Raw genomic sequence first — 24,038 nt, forward strand, 5'->3', positions numbered from 1 at the left:
TCCTTTCCAACCTAGTGTTTCTGTGTGATATGCTTCTGGCATCTGTAAGAACACTGTATCTGCCTAACACAGCTAGAGACTCCTTTGAACTCAAAAGCAGAAAAATGTGTGCAGACATTCTTCTCTGGACGCAGAATTTCTCTCTGTCATAAAACACAGATAAGCCTCACTTACAGAAGATAAAAAAATCAAAGGAAAGTAGTGGTGCTAGCAAAAATAGAAGTGGAGAAACAGTTGCAATGCATTTGGCAGAAGCCATTATTGAACATATACAGAAAGATCGTTGCAGTTCGTTTTTCACAGAGCTCCCCAGCTTCTGACTTCTTAAGGAATCTGATCCTGGAATCGGGCTGTAGCCTCTAGGAAAAAAAATAGAAAATGCTGCCCACAATACAGACAGATTTACAACAATTTTGCTTCTTCAGCAGTGTTTGCTCAAGTCTTGGCATTGAACTGTTAAATCAGACAACCAGAACCTGGAGCAAAGCATCTCAGCCAGCTTGTCTTTACGTAAAGAGCTGTGTAGAAATTCACCTTGATAAGTGAGTCCTAGTGGTGAATATGCTCATGGGTGTTTCGCTAGGATTTAGGGGGAGGATATTTTTCGTACTGGCTGCTCTGTAACTATTTCCCTAGTGAATGTGAGAGAATTTGTCTTCCTAGCTTCTAAGCAGAATTGTCTTACCAACTAGGGTGGTTAACCTAGGTCTTCATATGATAAGTGATTGGATTAGGAAGACAAAGGCAGTGTGTGAGAGTTCAAGGCACATATGTATGTCTATAAGACAAGCTGACATGCACACAGTGGGACAAAAAGTGATTCAGGCCCTATTTCCCGCAGGTTATAAGGGCAGAAGAGACGGTTCATTAATTACTTCCATGTCAAACAGATACTATGATCGTGAGAGTACAAGTTAAATAGATTAGGGTAATTAAGCAAAACATACCTCAAAACATGCCTCAGAAAAAAAAAAGAATGCTAGATATGTAAAGGTAAGTCAGTCTTCAGTCCCTCAGACCTCAGTCAGAGACAATTTATGTCCGATGACCCTTTGCAAAGCTGAAGACATAAAGTGACTGAACCAAATTAGTAACTAGTCACAACAATTGCCAAAAAGTACAGCAACTTCAACTACTGAGTGATTTAGAGTAAACCACTACGGATGTCAGTGAATTTTTGGTAATGCCCACCCCGCCAGCATTTTAGCAAGGCAGTCCAGTCTGACTTCCCAATACAATAGTTATACTCTGAAGTCTTGCTTTTGTTTTAATCATAATATTTCTACTACACTATTTTTCAGGCCCTGATTATATCAAACAAAAATTTCAGGAAGGAATGGAAGTGAAAGAAAAATCAGAAGAAAAAGTTCAGGAAAAGCCACCTACCCCAAAAGAGTCACCTCACTTTTATCGAAAAGGTACTACACCCCCTCGGACCCCAGAAGCAAGCCCAAGGCATAGTCCTTCTCTTTCTTCTGAGCCTTCTCCTTCAAAACAACTGAAAAGGCAAAGCTCCACTTCTGGGGCAAGACTCAGTCAAGAAAAAAAGCTTTTAGCCACTGAGAATATAACACCCACAATTAACAAGCCTTTATATTCAAAAGCACCAGTGAAGGAGGAAGTAGCTGTGAAACACCAGCCAAAATTTTCAGCCCATCACAATCCCATCAGCACAGAGAATGGGGAGCTGCATGGTCACTACCATGGCTATTATGTAAAAATGAATCCAACAGTGCTTCCACAGGAGCTCAGGGAAGAAGATGAATATGTCAACCCATCACCATCAACACTTGCACGGATACCACCCTCACAGAAGCCAAGTCCTGCTAGATCTGGGGGTAAGCCAGATGCCAAAGAAAATAAACCTGACACAAAAATTAAGAAACCAGAATTTGCTGCACCAAAGAACCCAGCTAATAATGAGTCACATTCAGCAGTGAAAAAAGAAGTAGAAAACGACTCGGTGAGTACCGCAAGTAACCTTTTCACTTTCACTGCCCTTTTGCCTCTTAGTGCTGAGCTTTGCAACCTAGACAGGCAAAGCTCACTTCTTTCAAACTTTCATCTGGATACAGTCTGCTAGCTAGACCCCACTGCACCCGACTGGAGTGAGGAACAAATATTCCAGTCCTTTATATTATCCTTTCTGAAAACTGGGAGGGGACAGTTGATAGCCAGATGCTGACAGACTTTGGAAACATGAATCGCTATTACAACCATAAACACAAAAGTGTGTTAGAGTGTGTATTCCTGTATGCATGTATGTATATATAGGTGCATTTTGTGTGCGTGTAGATACATATTTGCAAATATACATGGTTTGGGTCTTTTTCTCCTTTCAAAACAATGTTTGTTGTACGTCAGTGGATATTGGGCAGTACCGGGAGTTACACTCATTCTCTTCACCAAAAGTCTACTTTTGACAACTGTTGGAGACAGGATGCTGGCCTGTGGTCTGACCCAGTCCAGACAATCCCCAGTTTTCATTTTCTTCTCTGTGTTGATTGTAGGCTCTAAAACCAGGCAATATTGCATCAAAATATGAACTAGTTTAGAATGCATACTTCTAACAGTGCTTGCATTTTACAGTGCCGTGAAAAATTTGACTTTCTTTTTTGTCAGGAAATGGAGAAGGAGTTTTAAAACTGTACATTCAGATCAGTGTGAATCTAAATCTCATTTAGAAATAATAGAACTATCAATAGTTATGCAGAAAGAGAGAGATGACTAATAACATTTCTATTCCATGTTAGCAGCAAAAGCCAGGTTATCGAATTCAGAATCTCTGATGATGATAAAATTATTTCATATGAAGAAGTGTAGATAATTGTCATAATGTTTCTTTTTTATAAGCATTGTTTTTTTGAATAATTTTTGGTTCTCCAGTAGAAAAAAAACAGCATGTCATTATTCATGGGATAAACAGAATGACACATTTAATGAGATCCAGATAGCCTAGCACTGATCTCAAGCAAAACAGTTGAATAATTGACACCAGACTTCACTAATAAATAATTTAAAAATAAAGATGTGTAAGAATTTCCAACCAACATGCATTGTAAAAGGTCTTGTCAAACAAGTTTGATATCTTCAGGTGTGACAGAAGAATCATATCCTCAATCAAGAAGGTCACTTGATTTGCTTTTACAGTTACTTATTCTGACAAGGAAGGCAGAGTAATGCAAAGGCTAAATGTCACATTAAAATAATTTTTTTTAAAACTGACCAATGGTTCTCAAAAAGTAATTGGAAAAACATCAGGAATTTGGTAATATTCTTGTGAGGTCATTCTTGGATTAATTATGCTGCTCTATTTTATTAACATTCTTATTAATGACATGGAAGAGGACATAAAATTATTACCCATGAAGTTTATAGAAGACACAGAGACCAGGAAACCAATAAATAATGAAGACAATGGATCACCAATACGAGCTGATCCAAATCACCTGCTAAGAAAGGTGCGAGCATAATTATCCATGTGCAGCACATCAAAATGTAAGATCATATATTAAAATAGTTAGTTAATAGAGTTAATAGAGCCTGGCCATGCCAGATCGGAACTGGAAAAGGATGGTGGATCAGGAGCAAGAGAGGCAACTGAGCATGAGCTCCCACTCTGCTGCTGTTGTTCAGAGATGTTAATATAATCCTTAGATTTATCAACAGGAAAAATTAAACTAGAGTACATGGGAGTCTGTTTTATCTGGTTTTGGCACTGGTGCAACCACTTCTGGAATAAAATACGATGTCCATAATTCAGGGATTTAAAATTAAAAAAATCTTAAGGGAAAGTCCCACGAAGAGCTACAAGAATGATTAAAACATATCTTACAATGAAAGATTCAAGGCAAAGAAATCTGACACATTAAATCTCTTTCTGTAAGTACACTTTATAAAATAAGTGTCCCAAGCTAACAGGCAAATGTGTAAGAAGATCCAACAGCTAGACAAATTTAGATAAAAGTCTTGTTTTAAGTTGCCTTTAATGATATTAATTAAATGTAATGTCAGTTTTCAGATGGCAAGTCTTTGGAGCTGTCACTGAATAGTTTGATAATGAACATTTTGCCAAGATGATATCATCTAGTTCAGTAGGAAGTTTATATTCTCTTTTGTTTTGTGCAGATCAAAGTAGATGTTCACAGTGGTTTTGTAATCTGCGAATCTGCATTACAGTTGATATCAGCCCTTTAACCTTTCAAATCTCACAGATATGACTCCTATGTAGGGTAACACAAAGCTGTGAGGCTTGTAAATGTTGAGTGAGCATGCACAGAATTTTATCCTGAATTGGAATTTTTTGTTCAGCTCTGGTGAAAACAAGTGGCTATGAATAGTCTTTATTTTTCCTGCATTCCATCCAAACCAATGATAGTTTGGACCTGAGGGAGACTTCACCTTAAGAAACTAAGGAGGGCACCTAAGCAGCAGTTTATTGACCTTCTAGAATAATCAAGATAAGGACCGTGAACCTATAGCCTGGTAGCAGGAAAGGTGGAAGAGTACTGAGATATTGTACATTAGCTACTGTTTGTTTTACTGATATTACAGGTCATCTGGGAACTTGCTTCATTGGGAGCACCCTAACTGCATTATTCTTACTATCAGCATTTCAGTAAGGAAGGAAGGTGGAGTTTAGGAACTCATTTTTAATATAACGGTGTTTTAAGATATATGTAGATGTATGTATTTTTTTCAAAGATGTCTTCCATATGTGTCTATAAATTTGGCCTTATAGAATAAATCTCCTAAGTGCTTACTTCTTTAAAATGCCGAAATTAGTAAAAATACTAAAGCAATTAAAGCAGAAAGGAGTAGCCTACTGGCCTAGCAGACTGAGAGAGAGATGTAGTACAGTACTGTTAACGTTGCCTGGAGAATTTTCTTTTTAATTTTCAGTATCGCCTTTCAGCTTCAGAAAAACAGTATCCTGTTCTGCAGTGCTCCTGGACTGAGCTCAATAGTAAGGTGGAGTTATGCAGAGTGCACAGTTGCTGAGGAGTAGTCAGATTAGTGTACTTCTCTTTATCCCAAACACTTGTGAATGTCGAGAGACTTCAGAATTCTAGGGCTGCAGTGGGGAATTATTTTTTTTTTATATTCAGTAATTGCAATTGCTTTATAGTCATCCTGACAGTGACTTTGTTGTGGTTTGAAAGTGTCTGCCTTAGATCCTCCATAAAAGTTTAAGAAGGTATTTGTTAAGAAATGTAAAGAGAAAAGAAACTCTCACTCTCATGAAAAGAGAATGAGAAAAGATGGTTTTGGGATACAGAATGAGTCTGTAACATTTATTGAGTACTTTCATTAGATTACCTGAAAGTACTGTATAACCTTTTTCCAGGTTCTCAGTGAGAAAACATTAAGAACATAAATGACGTACAATTTTCAGTTCTTCCTTTCACGTATCTAAATCAAAGACATTTCTCACATCTGAATGAAACATAAACTTTAATTTTGATTTAGAACTTCAAACAACTTCATTTACAGAGAAGTCTGCAGTAGCTGTTTTAGTAATAAAATTCATGCTTCATATTTTCTGTGAATCTGTTACATCCTTAAGAATGTCACTGAATATCATCTGTGTGATAAGTTAGTTACTGGAGCAGTACTGATTCTCCAAGTACCCTTATTTCTGGCATTATACTTGAAAAATATCACCACACTGCACATACAGTAGATAAATGTGTTTCTCTGTATAATTATTTTCTGATGTTCAAAAACCAAAGTTTAGAATCATTTCGGAGCTCATAAGAAAGAGCCATAGGACTCTGTCATAGTTTTATCAAGGTGAAAACATGCATAAAACACTATGACAAAGTCACTGTTCGTCAACTGCTCCAAAATAGTTGCCTGTTTGCAGGCATTGGCTCTAGTAAGTGAGAGGCAAATCATGCTTTTTTCACTGAGCATTAGGCACCTTCAAGTTACCTTGTATTTACCACAGTGTGAAGTGTGCACAGAGACACTTGACCAAAGACCACTTAACCACCGGTTAGTACCAACCAGTACTAACTGTTGTTTCTAATTGCTCATTAGCAGCCTCTAGCCCCACTTTCAGCTTGCATGCTCCTACCCCACCTTGAACGTGAACTAATTTGATATTGTCTTGGGCTTGGGTGGAAAGTAGAATTGAATTGCAAAAAATACTGTTGTAGTGTAGTTCATGAATACACATTCGCGTATTCGTTTGCCTGGCGTGTTGCCCTCGGTCGAGTACAAGCCCAGGCACAAGTGTTCCATTATATCATTATTTTTTGGTTTTCTTGGTAAGGATTTTTAAGCCACACAGAATGTTTAGCCTGGTTTTTACCTGTATCTAAAATGATTACATTTTGCTGAATTTACCCAGTGTGCTTCTGTTCTCATCTCTTTGTTCACTTAACATCCAGTTAGTAAGAGATATAACTGCCGTGATGTTAGAAAAAATAGATCAGTATTTGCCTTATCCTAAAAAAAACTCTGAGCAGGAACTTTATGCTAAATTTAATGGACATTTCTAATGCAATGGGATTACAAGACCAGTCAATACTTCCTAGCACTACGTTTTAGGAAAATAACTTTCTTCCCTCCCCAAATAAAAACTAATTGTACGGTTATTTTTAACTGCATAAGTGGCTGACTTACTAGAAGCTGAAAGGGCAGTTTTTAGGCAGGACTGGAGTTTTCTACTACAGCTTCTTCAGTGCACCTGTTCTGGTCACTCGTGGACTCTTCAGACTAATTTTGGCTTTTGCTATTTTAAGCCCTTACAGGGCACTAAAGTCTTATTTGTGGTATTTGTCTTAAAGCATTAAATGCTCATTTTATAGATGTCTACAAAGCAGGTAGTAGTAATAACCATGTGCTCCACAAATATTATTTGATCATTTTTTAGTATATCAGGAAATTCTGCTTTGGGCTAAAAGTTGTAGTTATCAGAAGAGGAAACAAATGCGCATAGTAGGCTAAAGGAGATGAGATTTACTTCTTTGTATAAAGCACAGACTCATTAGATTGTGATAATGAACAGATAACACATTTTTGTTTGATCTTCATATAAAATCATCAACCCAGTTCTTAAGGTGCCACTTTCTTCTGTCTTTGTAGTTGAGATCACTTGATCCAGACCACAGCCCCTAGGTTTTTTAGCCTAACCTATCTAATGTTATTGTGGTGAAATTGTTATACCTAACCTGACTAACAGATGCATCAATAGAGAAGTCCTCTCCGCCGCCGCCAAGCTTAATTCTGTAAGACTGTGCACTAATGATACCAAGTTGCTGTTTGAGCTGCAGTCCCAACTTGCCATTCAGCCAAAAGCTGTGTTGCAGCTATCAGGATGTGTTTCAGGATATATTTCAGGTAATGAATGAGTTCCTGGCTCCCGTGAAGTCCCCATAGGTCTAAATTTTTCTTCAATGCTGTTAAATCAACTTGATTTCCATGGATGTTATTTTCAAATATGCAAAGCATTGGACAGCCAAATCCCAATGAATTTTAATGGTATTAGGCAATGATTTCCTTCACAGTTCCTTGCAACTCCTGGTGAAATCTGGTAAAATCTTTATGTGAGATCCCACACTATAAAGGAACAATTGACCTTATTTTGGTCACACAGGAAGTCCCTATTAGAATCATAGAACGGTTTGGCTTGGAGGGGACCTTTAAAGATCATCTAGTCTGTCCCCCCTGCCCTGGGCAGGGACATCTTCCACTAGATCAGATTGCTCAAAGCACCATCAAACCTGACACTTCCAATGATGGGGCATCCACAGCTTCTCAGGGCAACCTGTTCCAGCGTCTCACCACCGGAGAGAAAGATGCTGAACCCAAATCTTAGTGGACATGAACAGTGTAATCACACTTCCTCTTGAGAGATATGTAACATTAGCATGCATGTACTATACTTGTTTTTGTCATGAGATTCTGGGATTTTTTTTGCAAAAGAAGTCATCATAAAATGGAAGGTTCACTCTAAGAGTGTTGACACTGGCATTCCAAGACAGCAAAACTGAAAGATTCTCAAAGTAGCTGTTGTTTAAAGTAAAACGTGTTTTATTGCTCAACATCTTCCAATATGGCTTTCGTGCATAAATCTCACAATTGCCAAATGCATTTGGTGGGAATCCTGGTGGGAACCTGGACTGCCTTTACAGTAGAAAAGTGTGGAAGTAGCCAAGCCAGGATGATTTTGACTGTGCCAGAAAGAGAAAGAAAAAATTAACTGGTGTTTGCGATGCATTGACACTGGCTGAACACCAGGTGCTCACCAAAGCTGTTCTATCACTGCCCTCCTCAGCTGAGCAGGGGAGAGAAAATACAACAAAAAACTCGTGGTTTGAGATAAGGGCAGGGAGAGATCACTCAACAATTGCTGTCATGGGCAAAATAAACTTGACTTGGGGAAGTTAGTTTAATTTATTGCCAATCAAAATCAGAGTGGGATAATGAGAACTAAATCTGAATCTTAAAACACCTTCTCGCCACCCCTCCCTTCTTCCCGGGCTCAGCTTCACTCCCGAGTTTCTCTCCCTCCTCCCCCCGAGCGGCGCAGGGGGACGAGGAATGGGGATTGTGGTCAGTTCATCACACGCTGTCTCTGCCGCTCCTTCCTCCTCAGGGGAGGCTCCTCACACTCTGCCCTGCTCCAGCCTGGGGTCCCTCCCACGGGAGACAGTCCTCCACCAACTTCTCCAACACGAGTCCTTCCCACAGGCTGCCGTTCTTCACGAACTGCTCCAGCCTGGGTCCCCCCACGGGTGCCGTCCTTCAGGAACAGGCTGCTCCAGTGTGGGTCCCCCACGGGGTCACAAGTCCTGCCAGCAAACCTGCTCCAGCCTGGGCTCCTCTCCACGGGGCCACAGGTCCTGCCAGGAGCCTGCTCCAGTGTAAGCCTCCCACAGGGTCACGGCCTCCTTGGGGCATCCCCCTGCTCCGGCGTGGGGTCCTCCCCGGGCTGCAGGTGGAGATCTGCTCCCCCGTGGAGCTCCATGGCTGCAGGGGCACAGCCGGCCTCACCATGGGCTTCCCCAGGGGCTGCCGGGGAACCTCTGCTCCGGCGCCTGGAGCCCCTCCTGCCCCTCCTGCTGCTCTGACCTGGGGGTCTGCAGGGCTGTTCTCTCACATAGTCTCACTCCTCTCTCTGGCTGCAAATTACCATGTGCCATTTTTTTTTCCCCTCCTTAACTCTGTTACCCCAGAGGCATTACCATCGTCGCTGATGGGCTCGGCCTTGGTCAGCAGAGGGTCCGTCTTGGAGCCGGCTGGCATTGGCTCTGTTGGACATGGGGGAAGCTTCCAGCAGCTTCTCACAAGCCACCCTTTCTACCCCCCACTACCAAACCCTTGCCACGCAAACCTGATACAAGTTGGACACTGCTACAGTGAGGCTGCTTACAGTGCTGTGGTCAGAAACGTAACCTGGAGTCCTGCTTCCCTTTTATGCCTGTTCTCTGTCACCAATGTCCCATATTCTTTGGCACATAGTGGCTCCTTCCGGTAAGAAGGAAGGAACATGGTTCTGCTTCAGTTCCATGGCCCAATGCTTAAAACATACCCCTGGTAAGTGGGAATTTGGTGTTCAAAATCCCTTTGACTAAGGTAGTCTTAAACCTAGTCTTCCATTTGCTAGTGAGTATTTTAGACATTCTGCCATTAAGCAAAATGTGAATGTTGCTGCCAATACCATTACCCCTACGGCAACATTTAAGTAGCATCCTGGTAGTTCATCACTGTTTGAACTTGACCAGCTAGTTCCTCGGCATGTGAACAGATGCCTCTGGATATGAGCAAAGGGAACTTCATGGTCTTGACGGATAAGAGGTGCTGATTGCGTTTAGGGTCCCCGGAGATTTAAGGAGCACTTGACGTAACATATTTTGTGACTTATTCAAGAACTTAGCAATCCATATCTGGCCTGCTGTCTTAACTACTGTGTAAAGGTGTGTTTTTTGGTAGAAAGTGTTTAATGACACAGTTTCAGGATGAGAGCACGTGATATAAGAATGACACAAGTACTGTTCAGTAGCTTCCCAGTTACACTGCTGCAGCAGATGATTACTAATAGCAAGTTCTTAGCATTCCAGAAATTGTATAGCTAGCATATAATTTATATGCGATAGCTAGCATCGTCATGAAGCATAATGAACTTCTGCAGGGCATGCCTCATGTGGAAGGTGAAAAAAATTATGTCATTTCTAATGAAATACATACCTTCTTATGCAAGGCGGTGATCCTTACGTAGCTCCAAAGATAGTTTTCTGCAGAGATTTATGGTGGGCTTTTTCTTGATTTAGGAAAGTATTGTCTGAGTGAAGAGTTTTTCTGTTTCTACTTACAGTAAATGTGCAACCTTAGTATATAAGCATATACAAATCTCTGTGAAAATGTAGTAAACCAAATATGTTGAGTGGAACAGAAGGATTGAGAATTGCCTTCTGTTCAGAACATTACTTCAAATTGCTCATCAGAAAGGATCCATGTTTAAATTATTTTTTTCCAAAACTGCAAAGAATTAAAAACTTTGTTCTCTGGCTTCACAGAAAGACTAAAATTACATAATGATCATGTTTTCTAACCAAGTTTAGTGAAGAAGGGAAGGAGTATTTTGACTTTTCGTTTCTTCACTGCATCGGTCTATAAAATAAGGATTTATGACCACTAAATGTCAGAGTAAATCAAAGCAAGTTTGTAATTTTGCAGGTGTAAAATTGTTTTTAATCTGTAATGGAAAAATTGCTAGGTATGTTAGTGCAGTGGTAAGTACCTTTTTTTTTTCCCTTTGGCTATCAAAAAACAGGTATTCTTTTCATACAACACATTGTTATGCAAAACCCTTTTTCTGTTTTGAATCAGGGAAGGAACCTGCTGTAAGGATGAGGAGCAGTGCTCCAGCTTTCCCGAAGTAGCTCAAGGTCTTTGTTTTGCTTTATTTTAAGCTGATTCTGGTTTTATGGTGATGGAGTTTTCTTTCATTTGTTTGTGCAGTCATATTTGTCAGATGTTTTAATCTCAGTGTGATCAAAAGCAGTGTAATAATGTATTCTCACCTGTATTTTTCCAGGTCATTTTCACACAGATGATATTAGCTCACCTGAATACGACAGGTAAAGTTTCAGGAGCAGAGTCTGTACCTTTAGTATTTAGGTATTCTTTCAGAGCAGGGTCAAAACAGATAGAAATGATCAAGTCAGGCCGTGTTCATTGCTGTGCACTGTGTGGAAGGTTGCATTAATCCTCATATCTTTATTTTATTTTCAGGGCCCTAACTCAGTCATGATCGCTCTGGTAATGCTGTTGAATATTGGTTTAGCCATTCTTTTTGTCCATTTTCTAACTTGATTGGAATTAGGAAAGGTAAGAAAGGTCTTGTTTTCATACTAAAATTGCCATAACCACCCCATACCTCAAATGACAAAGATTTAATTTCTTTGCATACTTTTAATGTTCCCTACTTTAATTTTAGCTATGCCTGAATGTGATTCAACATAGTTATTTAATAATGTAACTGTTTTGACCCTTCAGTGAAGTCATGACAACTAGTGGTGTTAGCCCACAGTTCTCTGCAGTTGTGTCATCAGCCTTTTAAATGGCACCTGTCATACTCAGACACAGGGAAGGAGGCTTGGAATTAGGATGGGACGCAAGAGAGATGAAACTTGGAAAATTCAGCCAGGGGCCCAGATCAGTTTCTCTGCTGATGGCTCGTGGCTTTGGGGTCCTCTGAAAGCTGAAGCAAGCAGCCATGTTGGAAAACAAACAAAATAATCTGCTGAAGCAGCCCCGCCAGTGAAGTGCGTTGGCTTCTCCATCTGTCCCAGCAGAGTGTGACTAAACTGGAAATGTACGGAGCTGCACTTTTTGTTGATGGAAGCTAACAGCTGCCTTACTATTTTACCGTCTGATGTTTTTAGTGGGGAGATGGGAAAACGACTGCCAGAGGAATGTGGTCAGAGGATTCTGTTGCTGTGGAAGTGATTCCAGCGTTCACTCCTATCTCATTAGAAGAAATAGTTAGCAGGATCAGTCACCAGTCTTATTCCATTACCTGCTGCTTTTAACATCTCCTGCAGTGTCCTGGGAGATCGAATTTCATTTGCCTGTGCATGATTCTGTTCATTCGTTGTTTATGAAATGTGATGTATACGTAGTGTCTAGTCCAACCTGGAGAAAGGTACCGGTTCTGCCTAGCAGCAGAAGCAGAAAATGAAATCTCTTTTTCTAATCTGAAGATAAAATTCTTGAATTCATTTTCCTACAGCTGAAGAGCTGTTTTGCTTTAAGGTTTAGTAATATACCACGACTGCAAAATTGAAAACTGTTGGTATCTTCCTAAAAGTGCTCAAATGCTTATGCCAATAGCAAGCAAAATTTTTCATAATAAAAGAATAAGAATCTTAAGTCGATATCAGCACATTCTAAACAGGAGCTAGAATATCAGAATAAGCCAAGAAGGACGAGATACCAGGTTTGCATGTTGACTTTTTTTTTGTTTGTTTTCTTTTTCTTTTTTTTAATTCTGGTTCTGTGGTAATTGGTGATTTGAATTATTATGTTTCAACACTGAAGTATTTTGCCAGCAGTTAAAATAAAGTCTTGTCTGAGTGCACATTAATGCCAATGACAGTTAAGCTAGCTAATGCTCGTGATAAATCATCATTTTAAAATACTAGATTTGTGTTGAATACATTCAGGTAGAGCATTTAGAAATGTTAAGTGACTGTTTATCGATTTGATGCCTTCAGTGTCTTTAAAGTCCATTTATAATCTTACCTCAGCATTAAAAAAGCCTCAAAATTTTTCATTTGGAAAGTTTGTCTTAAGTAGTTTCACAGCCCTTTGTTCAAATGATGTGATCATGTTTCTTTTTATGTGCCATTATGCTGTAATTAGCGTACCCTATATTAATCAAAAGCATGCTTATTTACTGAAAATATGTGGTGTGATCATTTGGCAAGTAAATATTTTAATTTAAAGCTACAAAAAGCAAAGGGCTTGTATTATGGTTTATTTTATCTCTATTATGAAATCTTTCATACAATATAGTTTTTGAACCTGTTTGTAAACTTTCTAAGTGTTTGCATGGTTTAATGGGCGACATTTTTACAAAGTACATTAGCTATCTTTTGATGCAGCATATTAAAGTAACGTAGGTGTGGACTGAATATTGTGCAGCAAAGCAGCTCCAAGCAGGACAGTAACACCATGGTGTTTTTTACAGAAGTATGTTGAGAATCCTGTGTTTTGACCAGTGTGGATAAAGAAGAAAGCAGAAAGAGAGCAAATGAAAATAAAACTTGTATATTTATTTTTTAAAAAGTTTAAATTGTGTTTTAAATTTAGGAAAGTAATTTTTAAATAAGAACAACATTTTAAAAGTTACTGTGTAAGCCTTGACGTAATGGACGAAATGTTCCACCCAACAGTGAAATCACCCCCTGTCTCCTTACATGGAGAGGTAATTTTGTAACTGACGTATTTAATTCCTATTAAATGTTTATTTAAAATTCTTTATGCTCTGGAAATAATGGGTAACAAAACTTATGAAAATGTTTATAAATTTAAGTAAGCATGTTAGTACCATTTATAAATATGTATGATTTATAAGCTTTTTTAAAACAAAGCTCAAACAAATTGTTGGTATTTTTCTAAAATGTGCACAGCTGTATTTTACATGAAAGGCTATTTATAATTGGTTGTTATACTGTACTCTACATTTTGGACAGCACAATGAAGCCTGCCAATATACTTAATAATGTCATTTTGTCTATTTAAAGTTTCTTGCTGTCAAAGAATGAACTCTTTATCTATGAGTTTATCTATTTATAATCCTTGACCCAAAATGTACAATGTACAGTTTTCACAACTGTATTTGCTCTAATAAAAATAAGTTGGTTATTAACAGAGTTTCAGACTAGTTTTTCCTGTTTTACTTACCTGTTTTTACTGTTTTTCCTGAATTACTTAATTCACTCTGTGGAAACATTTTTTCTAACAAATTCAATAAATGAGGAGTGAAGCAGGAAAATGGGTGAAGTCCTGGCTCCTTTGAAATCACTGTGAGTTACTGTTTTCAACAAAACTATTCTGGGAAACAATTTAAAGTAAAAAACCCACACAAAAAAAAAAAAAACAAAAAACAAAAAACAAAAAACAAACAAAAAACCAAAACAACAACAACAAACAAACAAACAAACAAACAAAAACACCCAACCCGCAAGTTTCCTTATGTGTCTGCTTTTATCTTCTGATACAGGATTTTTTTATCTTTATAAATTTAGTATCTTAAATTATACTTCCACTACAGGGATGGTTTAATCAATCTTATTTTAATCAGTGAGCAACTAGTCCATTAACAGCTGTTCTTGTAAGTGAATCAACAACTTTTTTAGATTTCCCTCCTTCTCAAGGTCTTTATGGGTTCAAAATTAACATGAAGTTTGTGAGCCAATATTCTGCACAGAGAAAATTCACCATTACAACTGTCTTAAAGACACCACATTTGCTGAACTAGCAAATCAGCTGAGAATTTTATTTTCTGTGATTCCAGTTCAGATTACTGTACTGAAATCCTAATGTTTAGCTGAAAAGGAGAGCAAGTGTTCTTAGCAGTTCCTGTTTAATGGAAACATATTCTTAGGAAGTAATTGTTATTGTCTTATTCTTTAAAACAATTCTACCAGCAAGAAGCTTAAATTTAAGAATTTGTATTTCCTATACAATAACCCACTCCTTAAAGAAAATTTTTGGCTCTTAAAGTAGAGAAAAACACATTCTGGAGAAAAATTAACAGAAATAACTGTAATGCCAGAAAATTTTAAAGCCAAGTTCACTGAGACAGCTCTTCTCTGACATTTAATGATCCACATTGTATAACATGTTCAATAATGAAAGTAAAGTTGACATGAAATATTTCTTAAGTTCTATGAATGTGAAAATATACTCAGGCATATAAAGATCTTAACAGCAACAAGCAAAGGATTTGCCCACAACGAGAAGAAAAAAAGGTTTTCATAATCAGCTGAGAAATATGACAGCTTTCCTTGCCCATCAATGTTCATAATTCTCAAAAATCAACATAGACATAAAACAATTTTTCTATGGTGTTTGAAAGCAGATGGACATTTCTGCTCTGAGATGTTTTTACCAGTGGATTATATCAGTTGTAAATTTACAAATGGTTTTGCATGGGAATACATCTGCTATGCCTAAAGGGAAAAAAAACCTAAACATGGACACACAATGCAACTTAATGCTCCAAGATTTGCTCTAGCATGGAAAATTTTACCCCACTTCAGTGCAAGGAAACTTTTTCCCCGGCAAAGTAGTTTCTCCTGGCACAGTTGCGTATTTGCCCTCAGATGCCAGTACACAGTCAGCTCTCATCTTTGAATTTGAGGTCTGGTTTCTTGGAATACTCCCTTTATCTGCTTAAACAATAAATATAGTGTACCCAGAAAAACAGCAGATTAATGATGTTGAGGTGCCAAAGGCTGAAGAAGAAAAATCATCTGTTATAATTGCTTTTTCGTGTATCTAGTCCTTTCTTTACTTAGTATATATATAGTCCTTACTTTACCTTCCCGTCAGAAAAGCAGTAAGGAATGCAAAGAGTGTGGAATCATTTCCATTTGCATTCCAAAAGGAGGGATTCAGTTTGAAAGCAGAAATTTCATTACATATGACTACAACTTGCCTTTCAGATACCGGTATATGTTAAAAAAATCATTAATACAACTGAGTGCTGACTTTAAAAGGACTAAACGCCTCTTTACGAGTGGTTGATTAGAAGTCTTGAAATAGTTATTTACATAACTTTTAATGACACATTACATATCTATTAAAAGCCCTATTAAGATACACTTACACAATATTAAATTATTCTGACAATAATGTGATGTAACAATAAAAGCCTGCAGAAATTCACTACGTATTGAGATATAGTAACATTCTTAGTTAGTTGTTATTAATAAAACATGGTTGTGAATTATATCTAAATGGTTTTACTCATAGCTCATTTGAACCGTTTAGTCAGGGGAGACAGTTCTACACAATCATTCTCCTACGGAAATGTAATTCAGTAAACAAAGCAAATGAAGAGAAGGGAAATTAAATAAGCCTTTCAAATGAAGTTTTCTCATTCTCTCATTTAATATTCACAGACACAGGAAAAAATAGAAATTTTGTTAAGCCTGAGCAAGAAGCGGTGTATGGCAACGTGCTGTGGCTGAGCTATCTACAGTATGCATCTAATTTTTTTTCTACTGGATGCAGAAACTGCAAAATAACAGACATTACACCTCCTACCATTGTAGGAGGTAAATATAATTTCCATACACATCATCTTTAAGTAAAACTCTCTATAATGTCAATGGCTTTTAGACTAGGACAAAAAAGTAAAAACTTCATCTATCTAAAGAATTTATGTTGTGACCATCACTGTAACAGCTGAACAAATTCCTCACCCCCATAAAACCAAAATGAATCTGATAACAAGATTTGTTAAAATCTCTCGTGTTTCTTTCTTTTGTTTGCTAAAAAAGGAAAAAAAAAAAGCAGGGAACAGACAGCTTTTTTTAAGCTGATATTCTAAATTTCTTTGGGTCAATATGTGTTTCTTTCAGCTCATGTTTTTTAGAAATGCTTGGGACTGGTTATCTACGCGATTTTAGGTGCAAACTGGCAGCATGTTGAGTGCCATTTCTCCAAGAGGAAGGTTTTGCATTTTTTTCAGCGATGAAAAAGAATAGGATTTTCCTTATCACCTTTTAAATTATTTTGGTTGTATTTTTCTGTGCTTCCACTATTTTTTTAATTACCTTTTATTCTCCAGTGCCCACCAACCCCTCAACTCTAGCAAGTTCAATTTACTCTCCTTTTCCCCAGACACAGCCATTTGCCCACACACTCCAGCCACTTGAACCAGTAACTCATGCATTTTCTATTGGCCACACTTAAGCAGTGAGTTTAGCTCACTATGGCTGTGGAAGCGATCTCTCTTGCAGTTTGTCCTACACCGAATTGCATGCGTCATGTCACAATTTTCATTTGGTCCAGTTTTCTACATACTATTGTGTCGTGGTTTAACCCCAGACAGCGACTAAGCACCACGCAGCCGCTCGCTCACTCCCCCTTGGTGGGACGGGGGAGAGAACAGGAAAGGTAAAAGTGAGGAAACTCATGGGTTGAGATAAAGACAGTTTAATAAGTAAAGCAAAAGCTGCGCACACAAGCAAAGCGAGGAATTCATTCACCACTTCTCATCGGCAGGCAGGTGTTCAGCCATCTCCAGGAAAGCAGGGCTCCATCACGCATAACGGTTACTTGGGAAGACAAACATCACAACTCTGAACGTCCCTCCCTTCCTTCTCCTTCCCCCAGCTTTATATGCTGAGCATGACATCATCTGGTATGGAATATCCCTGTGGTCAGTTGGGGTCAGCTGTCCCAGCTGTGTCCCCTCCCCATTTCTTGTGCACCCCCAGCCTCCTCGCTGGTGGGGTGGGGAGAGAAGCAGAGAAGGCCTTGACTTTCTGTAAGCACTGCTCAGCAATAATGAAAACATCCCTGTGTTATCAACACTTCTTCCAGCACAAATCCAAAATGTAGCCCCATACTAGCTACTATGAAGAAAATTAACTCTAACCCAGACAAAACCAGCACATTCTCCACCCTTTATTCCATACCATTTACATCATGCACAGGTCCCACACTATCCAATACATTCTCATTATCCACCACTCCGCTTCCCGTTCTTTTGTATAATATAGATTATCATTCCCTTAATCTATGGACCACCCCTGTAAAATGTCCATAAAATGTCCAGAAATGTCCATTGAGTTAATATAGTGCATGACTTTGCGCTCTGTTTGTTATGGTGGTCACTCAGGACAGCAGAGGTGGTGAGTTGTGTGGAGTTACTGGGCACCAAAGCCAGCTCAGGTTGGGTCACTGCTGCATTTGCACTGTTTCTTATAAGGCTTGTCCTCTGTTGGTTTGGGTGGTTCCTGCTATAGTAATTCCCATAACATGCAACTCAAATTGAGGTTTACAACAATTTAAAGGTATTTTCACTACAATCTCCACCACTGGGCCCTTTGGACCAGATCATCAGGTTTAACATTGCAATGAACTTCTCCCCTTGCCCCTGCTCCGGCTTGAGCTTATCCACAGACTGCAGTCCTTTAAGGTTGTAGCTGCTCCAAGTGGAGCCTTATATGTGAGCCACAGTCTCTTTAGAGTTATACCTGCTGCAGCATAGACTTATCCACAGCCACAGTTGCTTTGAGGTGCACCTGTTCCAGTATGGCCTCCTCCATGGGCTACAATGCCTTCAGAGATATATCTGCTCCAGCGTGGCCTTATCCACAGCCACAGTCCCTTCAGAAGTAAACCTGATCCGACATAGCCTTACACATGGCTGCAATCCCTCCAGGGCTGTGCCTGCTCTGTTGTGGGCTTATCCATGGCCACACACTTTGAGGTGCTCCAGCATGTCATTATGCACAGCCACTGATGCTTCAAGGTGTACCTGCTGCAGCATGGACTTACTCTTGGGCCACAATCCCTTCAGAGGTATACCTGCTCTGGTACAGACATAACCATGGCCAAAGAAGCTTCGAGATATACCTGCTCTGGCATGGGCTCATCCACAGACGCTTCGGGGTGTCCTGCTCCCACAGGTCACAGCCCCTTTTGACTCGAGTTCACACTGGGGTTCCAGCCTGTCCAGTACAGCGGCACAGAAGCAGCAGCGATGCTCTGGCCATCTGCCAGCCCAGGCACATCACCATTGCTGTTATCAAAACGTTCCCAGGCACAGCCGAGCCAGACGATCAGCCGTACGGCAGCGCGGCAGCAGCGAAAGCAAAAAGCAGCCGTTAACAAGCACTGGGCTCTAATACACAGGAAGGCAAGCAAGTCCCATGGCAAGCACAGGAGACCGCCAATTCATAGCTAAACAGCAACAACAGCTATAAATTCCAACTAGCCATTGCAATCATATTTGTCGTTATCTTGAACCCTTCGAGCCCCATGTTGGGTGCTAAAAAGGACTGTCATGGTTTTACCCCGGCAGACAACTAAGCACCACGCAGCTGCTCACTCACTCCACCCCCCGGTGGGATGGGGGAGAGAATCAGAAGGGTAAAAGTGAGAAAATTTGTGGGTTGAGATAAAGACAGTAATAAGTAAAGCAAAAGCCGTGCACACAAGCAAAGCAAAATAAGGAATTCATTCACCACTTCCCATCAGCAAAAAACAGGAAGTTCAGCCATCTCCAGGAAAGCAGGGCTCCATCACGTGTCCCCTGCCAGCACCCCGTGCACCTCCAGGCTCCTTGCTGGTGGGGTGGGGTGAGAAGCAGAAAAGACTTTGATTGTCTGTGAGCACTGCTCAGCAATAGCTGAAACACCCACATGTTATCAACACTTTTTCCAGCACAAATCTAAAACTTAGCCCCATACTAGCTCCTATGAAGAAAATTGACTCTATCCCAGCACAACCAGGACATGTCAATGCTGGTTTATGCAGCTTTATTCTAATTTCAAATTTATACTCACTATCCCCAGTATCAGGACATTGATTGAAACACAGTATGTCAGAATTTAAGAGAAAAGAAAATGACTGAAAATCCTATAGACAGGGATTTCTGATGTCTCCGTAATTCATAGAAACCAACATAATGTTGTCGTCGTCAAGAAAAAAATCTGGTATCAACTGGGTTATGAACTCCACTACAAATGTCCACAGTAAGATTGTGAAAAAGACTGTCCATACAGCTGAAGATGATTCTCAACTCAGAAGACCAAGGAGTCTTGCTGAGGATTGTGATTTACTGGGATGGTGTGGTATGATGATTTCTGGACTTGATATACAGACATGTGGGTTGTTAGACGGAATAAAATACACCCCGTGTTGGAAAATTGATTCTGCTCACTTGCCTGAGCTTTCAATATGTCTTCCTCCATGTCACATACTGATGAATCAGACAGCTCTGTGGAAATTGAGGCACACTCAATTAGACAAAGACTAGGTTTTACTTTCATAAGTGGCTTCAATACTACTTAAGGAAAGAGCAATAAGTGGCAGAGAGGTGAATTATAGGATTTAAGCTATAGGTTTTGAACACTGGTTTTTTTAGTGCTGATTTACCCGCATTGGAAGAAAATACAGAATACAGTCAAAGAGTAGAATTCCAACTGTTATCTTTCACAATAATAATTTGTATGGTAAACCATGACAGCACCTGGATTCCTTTGAGACCAATACATGAATTTGAGAGAGGAGACATGTCTTTCTCTTATTTCCTAATTGTGGTTCACTTAATAGCAGCTTGGCAGAGACACAAAAGACAGATCTTGACCAAGATTTTTGAGAATGGCTTCCTATATTTAAAGTTCTTAGTCTATACTTAATGACCTAAGTTTAAAAATTTTCCAGCTCCTGAACACCTCACGGTTGCTATTCAAAGACATTTGTGGGGAGGGGAAGGAGGGAAGTGTGAGGAAGTCGGGTATTACACTGAAAACTGCAGCCTGTGAAGATGTTGAACCTGGCCTACAAACATGCCAAAGGTTGAAAGTATTTAGATCGAGATTTCGGATCAACCTTTGGAGCTACAGGCTCTAAGTGTGAGATTTCAGTCAGAATCCAGATCTGTGTCTGATTCCAAGGACACACAACTGAAATGCTTGAACTGGGAGTGCTTTTAAGGAAGCGGGGGGGGGAAGTTAGTTAAGATCAGGCTGCAGTAACTCTGAGCTAATTAAACCATCATGCTCTGTACTTCTGGAACAGTGTCATTAACTGTATTTAACATTGCAATTTTACTATATTCAAGGCGTGTTCCACAGAATACCTCTGAAAGTATCATAATTTAAGATAATGGTGCTTAATTACTTATCCATTTTTAGCTGCAAAGTACTTTTATCATGTAATACTACCCAGTGTTCAAAAATGTTGTAAGCTGCCTTCCATTTTAATTATGACAGTCCTAGATTTTGTTTAGGTCACTGATGAGAAACTCAGGAAAGGATGGGATCAGCTACCATGGAAACAGTGAAAGCAGAAGAGCACCAGCAGAATTTCACAGAGGCTAGGACTAAAAAAGACATTCTGCAATGAGAAGGTAATTGAAAGACATTTACATCACAGCGGATGGCTTCTATACATTCCTGCCATACCAAGGCAACACATTCTTGGCATAGATTGCAACAAGCCTCCACATGCATCCATGATATACAGCAGACCAAGCATTGTCAGGAGGACTGAACATGAATATTTAGGAAGAAGGAGGTATAGACATGTTGAAATCGAAAACAGAGGAGGGTAGAAAGTATGGGGAAAGGGAAGAAAGTGAGGGGAAAGGAGAAACCGTGGGGGACTTATATGTGTTAAAGAGAGGGAAAAGGACTGTTTATGGAGAGAAAAAATACAAAGAAAATGGATGATATCAGACATCAGGTATCAGAAGAACAGATATCAGATAGAGAGCGAAGATATCAGAAGAAAGTGAAGTTTGTTAGGTAGGAATATGCAGAGGGTGGAAGACTGAGAAGTAACTGTCCTCAGTACACAAACAGCTGCTCTAGAAAGCTGCTTTCTGGGCCCACGGGGATTAAGACAAAAACAGATGGACTTAAATTGCATGAAAATTGAGATCCAAGTTAGGCATAAAGAAACATTCTCTAACTATAAGAATATCTTTGAATTATGTTTTTGAATTAGATTACTACGGAAACAATAGGATTTCATGTGTTTACCTTGGACAAGATTACAGATGGAAAGATTGCTGAGTGTCCTTTATGGCCTGTTTTCTGTGACTCTGTGCTAATTATTATGGAATCTGGGCATTAGGCTGAGGTGTGTTGGGAAGGACCTGGGGGACTGGGGAACGAGCCCTTCTTTAGAGGAACACATAAATTACACAAGGGGGAAGACAAGCTTAAAGGAGGGTGTACTGCAAAAGTAAGGGGGTATGGTAGGAAGACAGATGGTAGGAAGAAGAAAACGTGATCAGTAGAGAGTCAAGAAGAATGTGAGGATTTTGACTGAAGGCACACATGAGTGGAGGGGATAATTGGCCAAAACCCACAAATGCTAAACTGAGGAGGGTGTGTAGCGCAGGAGTAAGAGAGAAGAGAAAGCCAAGAAAGCAGTCTGGGAAGACTCAGGCACTCCTGCAAGAACACCACACTGAAGAACAACAAAGATGATTTAGAAGCCCAAAGACCCAAGAAGAAATACCAAGGAAACATCAGGTCTTTAAGGACAGCACAGGTGTCCATCTCCTTTATTTTCTCAGATGAAGATATTCAATGGACTTTCATACAATTTTTAAATTGTGGGAATAATTGAAGCTGTTAGGAGACCTCCTTTTATTAAATGTTCAGGAAAACATCTGTGTCCAAAACCTGCAGAAAACAACAGCTTTCTGTTACAGCAGGCTGGCTTGAATTTCACTGAAACAAGTCAATAATGCAGATGTGGCAGCAGTACATTTTACTGACTCTTTTTGTAAAACCACTCTAAGAAAAATACTTTATACAGTAAGATGTTCCTGCTATTAATAAAGATGTGACAAAACAAGAAAAAAATTCAACCACTATATAATCATACAGGCTCCCCATTTAAAAGAACCTTAATGCAAATTTGCAGGTTTACTTCTCTGTGAGCATCTCCTAAGACTACAAAAACGTCGTTGGTATTTACACTGATTCGCTGCTGTACCAAATGTTGCATATGCTCTATAGACGGTGGTTGTTGTGAGTCACACAAGAAATTACGTAACATTTGGAAATACATTCAGTCATCTGCTTGCTACAGAAATATTGCGAACAGATTCTTCACTCTCTTTTATCTCTACAGTCCTTATCAGCCTTGTTAAGTGTTATTTTCATGCAACTTCCTTGGGGGGAGATGACTCAGCCGGAGAGTAAACTGTAATGCTCTGTTGACACCAATGGCATATGTGCTGTAATCAGGTACTGCCGTCCCCTCATCCTTGACAAACCTATCTATTGCACGGGTTTTTAATTGCACCCAGAGTACTACTCCATACTACATACTAGTGTAAATGTTAACATGGACAGAGCCGAATGGCTACAAAATAAAACCAGTAAAAAGAACGAGCATAAATACAGCCCTCCTTCCAAACAAATGTCGGTTCTCCAAAGCACCAGCATTCCCTTTCTGACCATGCACCTCTCAGCCTGTCTCCTGCCTGACCAAGCTGGGAGAAAAGACAAGCTTTTCCCTAAAGGTGAGCAAAGGCAAGATCAAGGACAACTTTTAGCCAAGGACTCCTTCCAGTAAACCAGACTTCACTCAATCTCCGATTTACCTGAGTGCTAATTAGTTTCTGCCAGGTCCCCAAAAGGCTGTGTGGACACCTGCACACCTTTGAGGGTTTAGGGCTTCATCCAAGCCCTGCCTTTCCATTGAAAGTGTGGGGGGGGTGTATTGGGCTTTGATTTTTTTTTACACACACAAGTGCACGTGCACGCGCTGTTGTCCAGTGTCCTTTCTTCTCAGACAGAAAGAAACAACAGATTTACTATTTCCTGACGGTAACTGTGGCCCTTTCTCTCAATCAAGCGCCTGAAGGCAGCAAAGACATTTCAGAGACTCAGTGTGGACATGTGAGCTCCACCATTTACCCAGGAGACTGAGCACTTCTATAGTCCATTGCTGCCAGATAGGTAAAAATACCAGATGCATAGAGCATATAGCCAGATGTAAAGTCTATCATTAATGCTTCTAGCCACTTTTACAAACATTTTTTTTTATTTTAAGCATCAGAGTGTTTTTAGTAGTTGTTTAAATGACAAATCTCTGGTGATTGACACAAAAAATAGAAGGATGGCTTCAGCTGCCAGGGATACGGACTACTAAGTGTTCAGATGTGTGAGATGCCATCTTATGAAGAAAAAAAGAAGGAAAAACATTTTCCATTTACCTTATGACTACCAGCTAAATGACTGACATTTCAAAACCCTGTGTTCACCCAGCCCGCATTCTTCACACTAAAATGAGAGAGATTGAAAACACCGGAG

General features: G+C 39.6%; 1 protein-coding gene across 1 annotated transcript; it reads left to right on the forward strand.

Moving 5' to 3' along the window:
- Positions 1 to 1,304: 1,304 nt before the first annotated feature.
- On the forward strand, positions 1,305 to 13,879 carry JPH1 (junctophilin 1). Its single transcript, XM_010292986.1, has 3 exons — positions 1,305 to 1,963; positions 11,245 to 11,340; positions 13,205 to 13,879. Exons 1-2 carry the CDS (start codon positions 1,337 to 1,339, stop codon positions 11,323 to 11,325), a joined length of 708 nt encoding a protein of 235 aa, XP_010291288.1. The 5' UTR covers positions 1,305 to 1,336; the 3' UTR covers positions 11,326 to 11,340; positions 13,205 to 13,879.
- Positions 13,880 to 24,038: the final 10,159 nt, after the last annotated feature.

This window comes from Phaethon lepturus, unplaced genomic scaffold (assembly GCF_000687285.1).
Source record: "Phaethon lepturus isolate BGI_N335 unplaced genomic scaffold, ASM68728v1 scaffold8458, whole genome shotgun sequence".
NCBI classification, from domain to species: Eukaryota; Metazoa; Chordata; class Aves; order Phaethontiformes; family Phaethontidae; genus Phaethon; species Phaethon lepturus.

Bases quoted from the DNA above. Each gene is read 5' to 3' on its own strand.
- JPH1 (XM_010292986.1), top strand. From the start codon at position 1,337: ATGGAAGTGAAAGAAAAATCAGAAGAAAAAGTTCAGGAAAAGCCACCT. The intron at 1,964-11,244 runs GTGAGTACCGCA...TTTTATTTTCAG, and splicing joins AAGAAGTAGAAAACGACTCG to GGCCCTAACTCAGTCATGAT.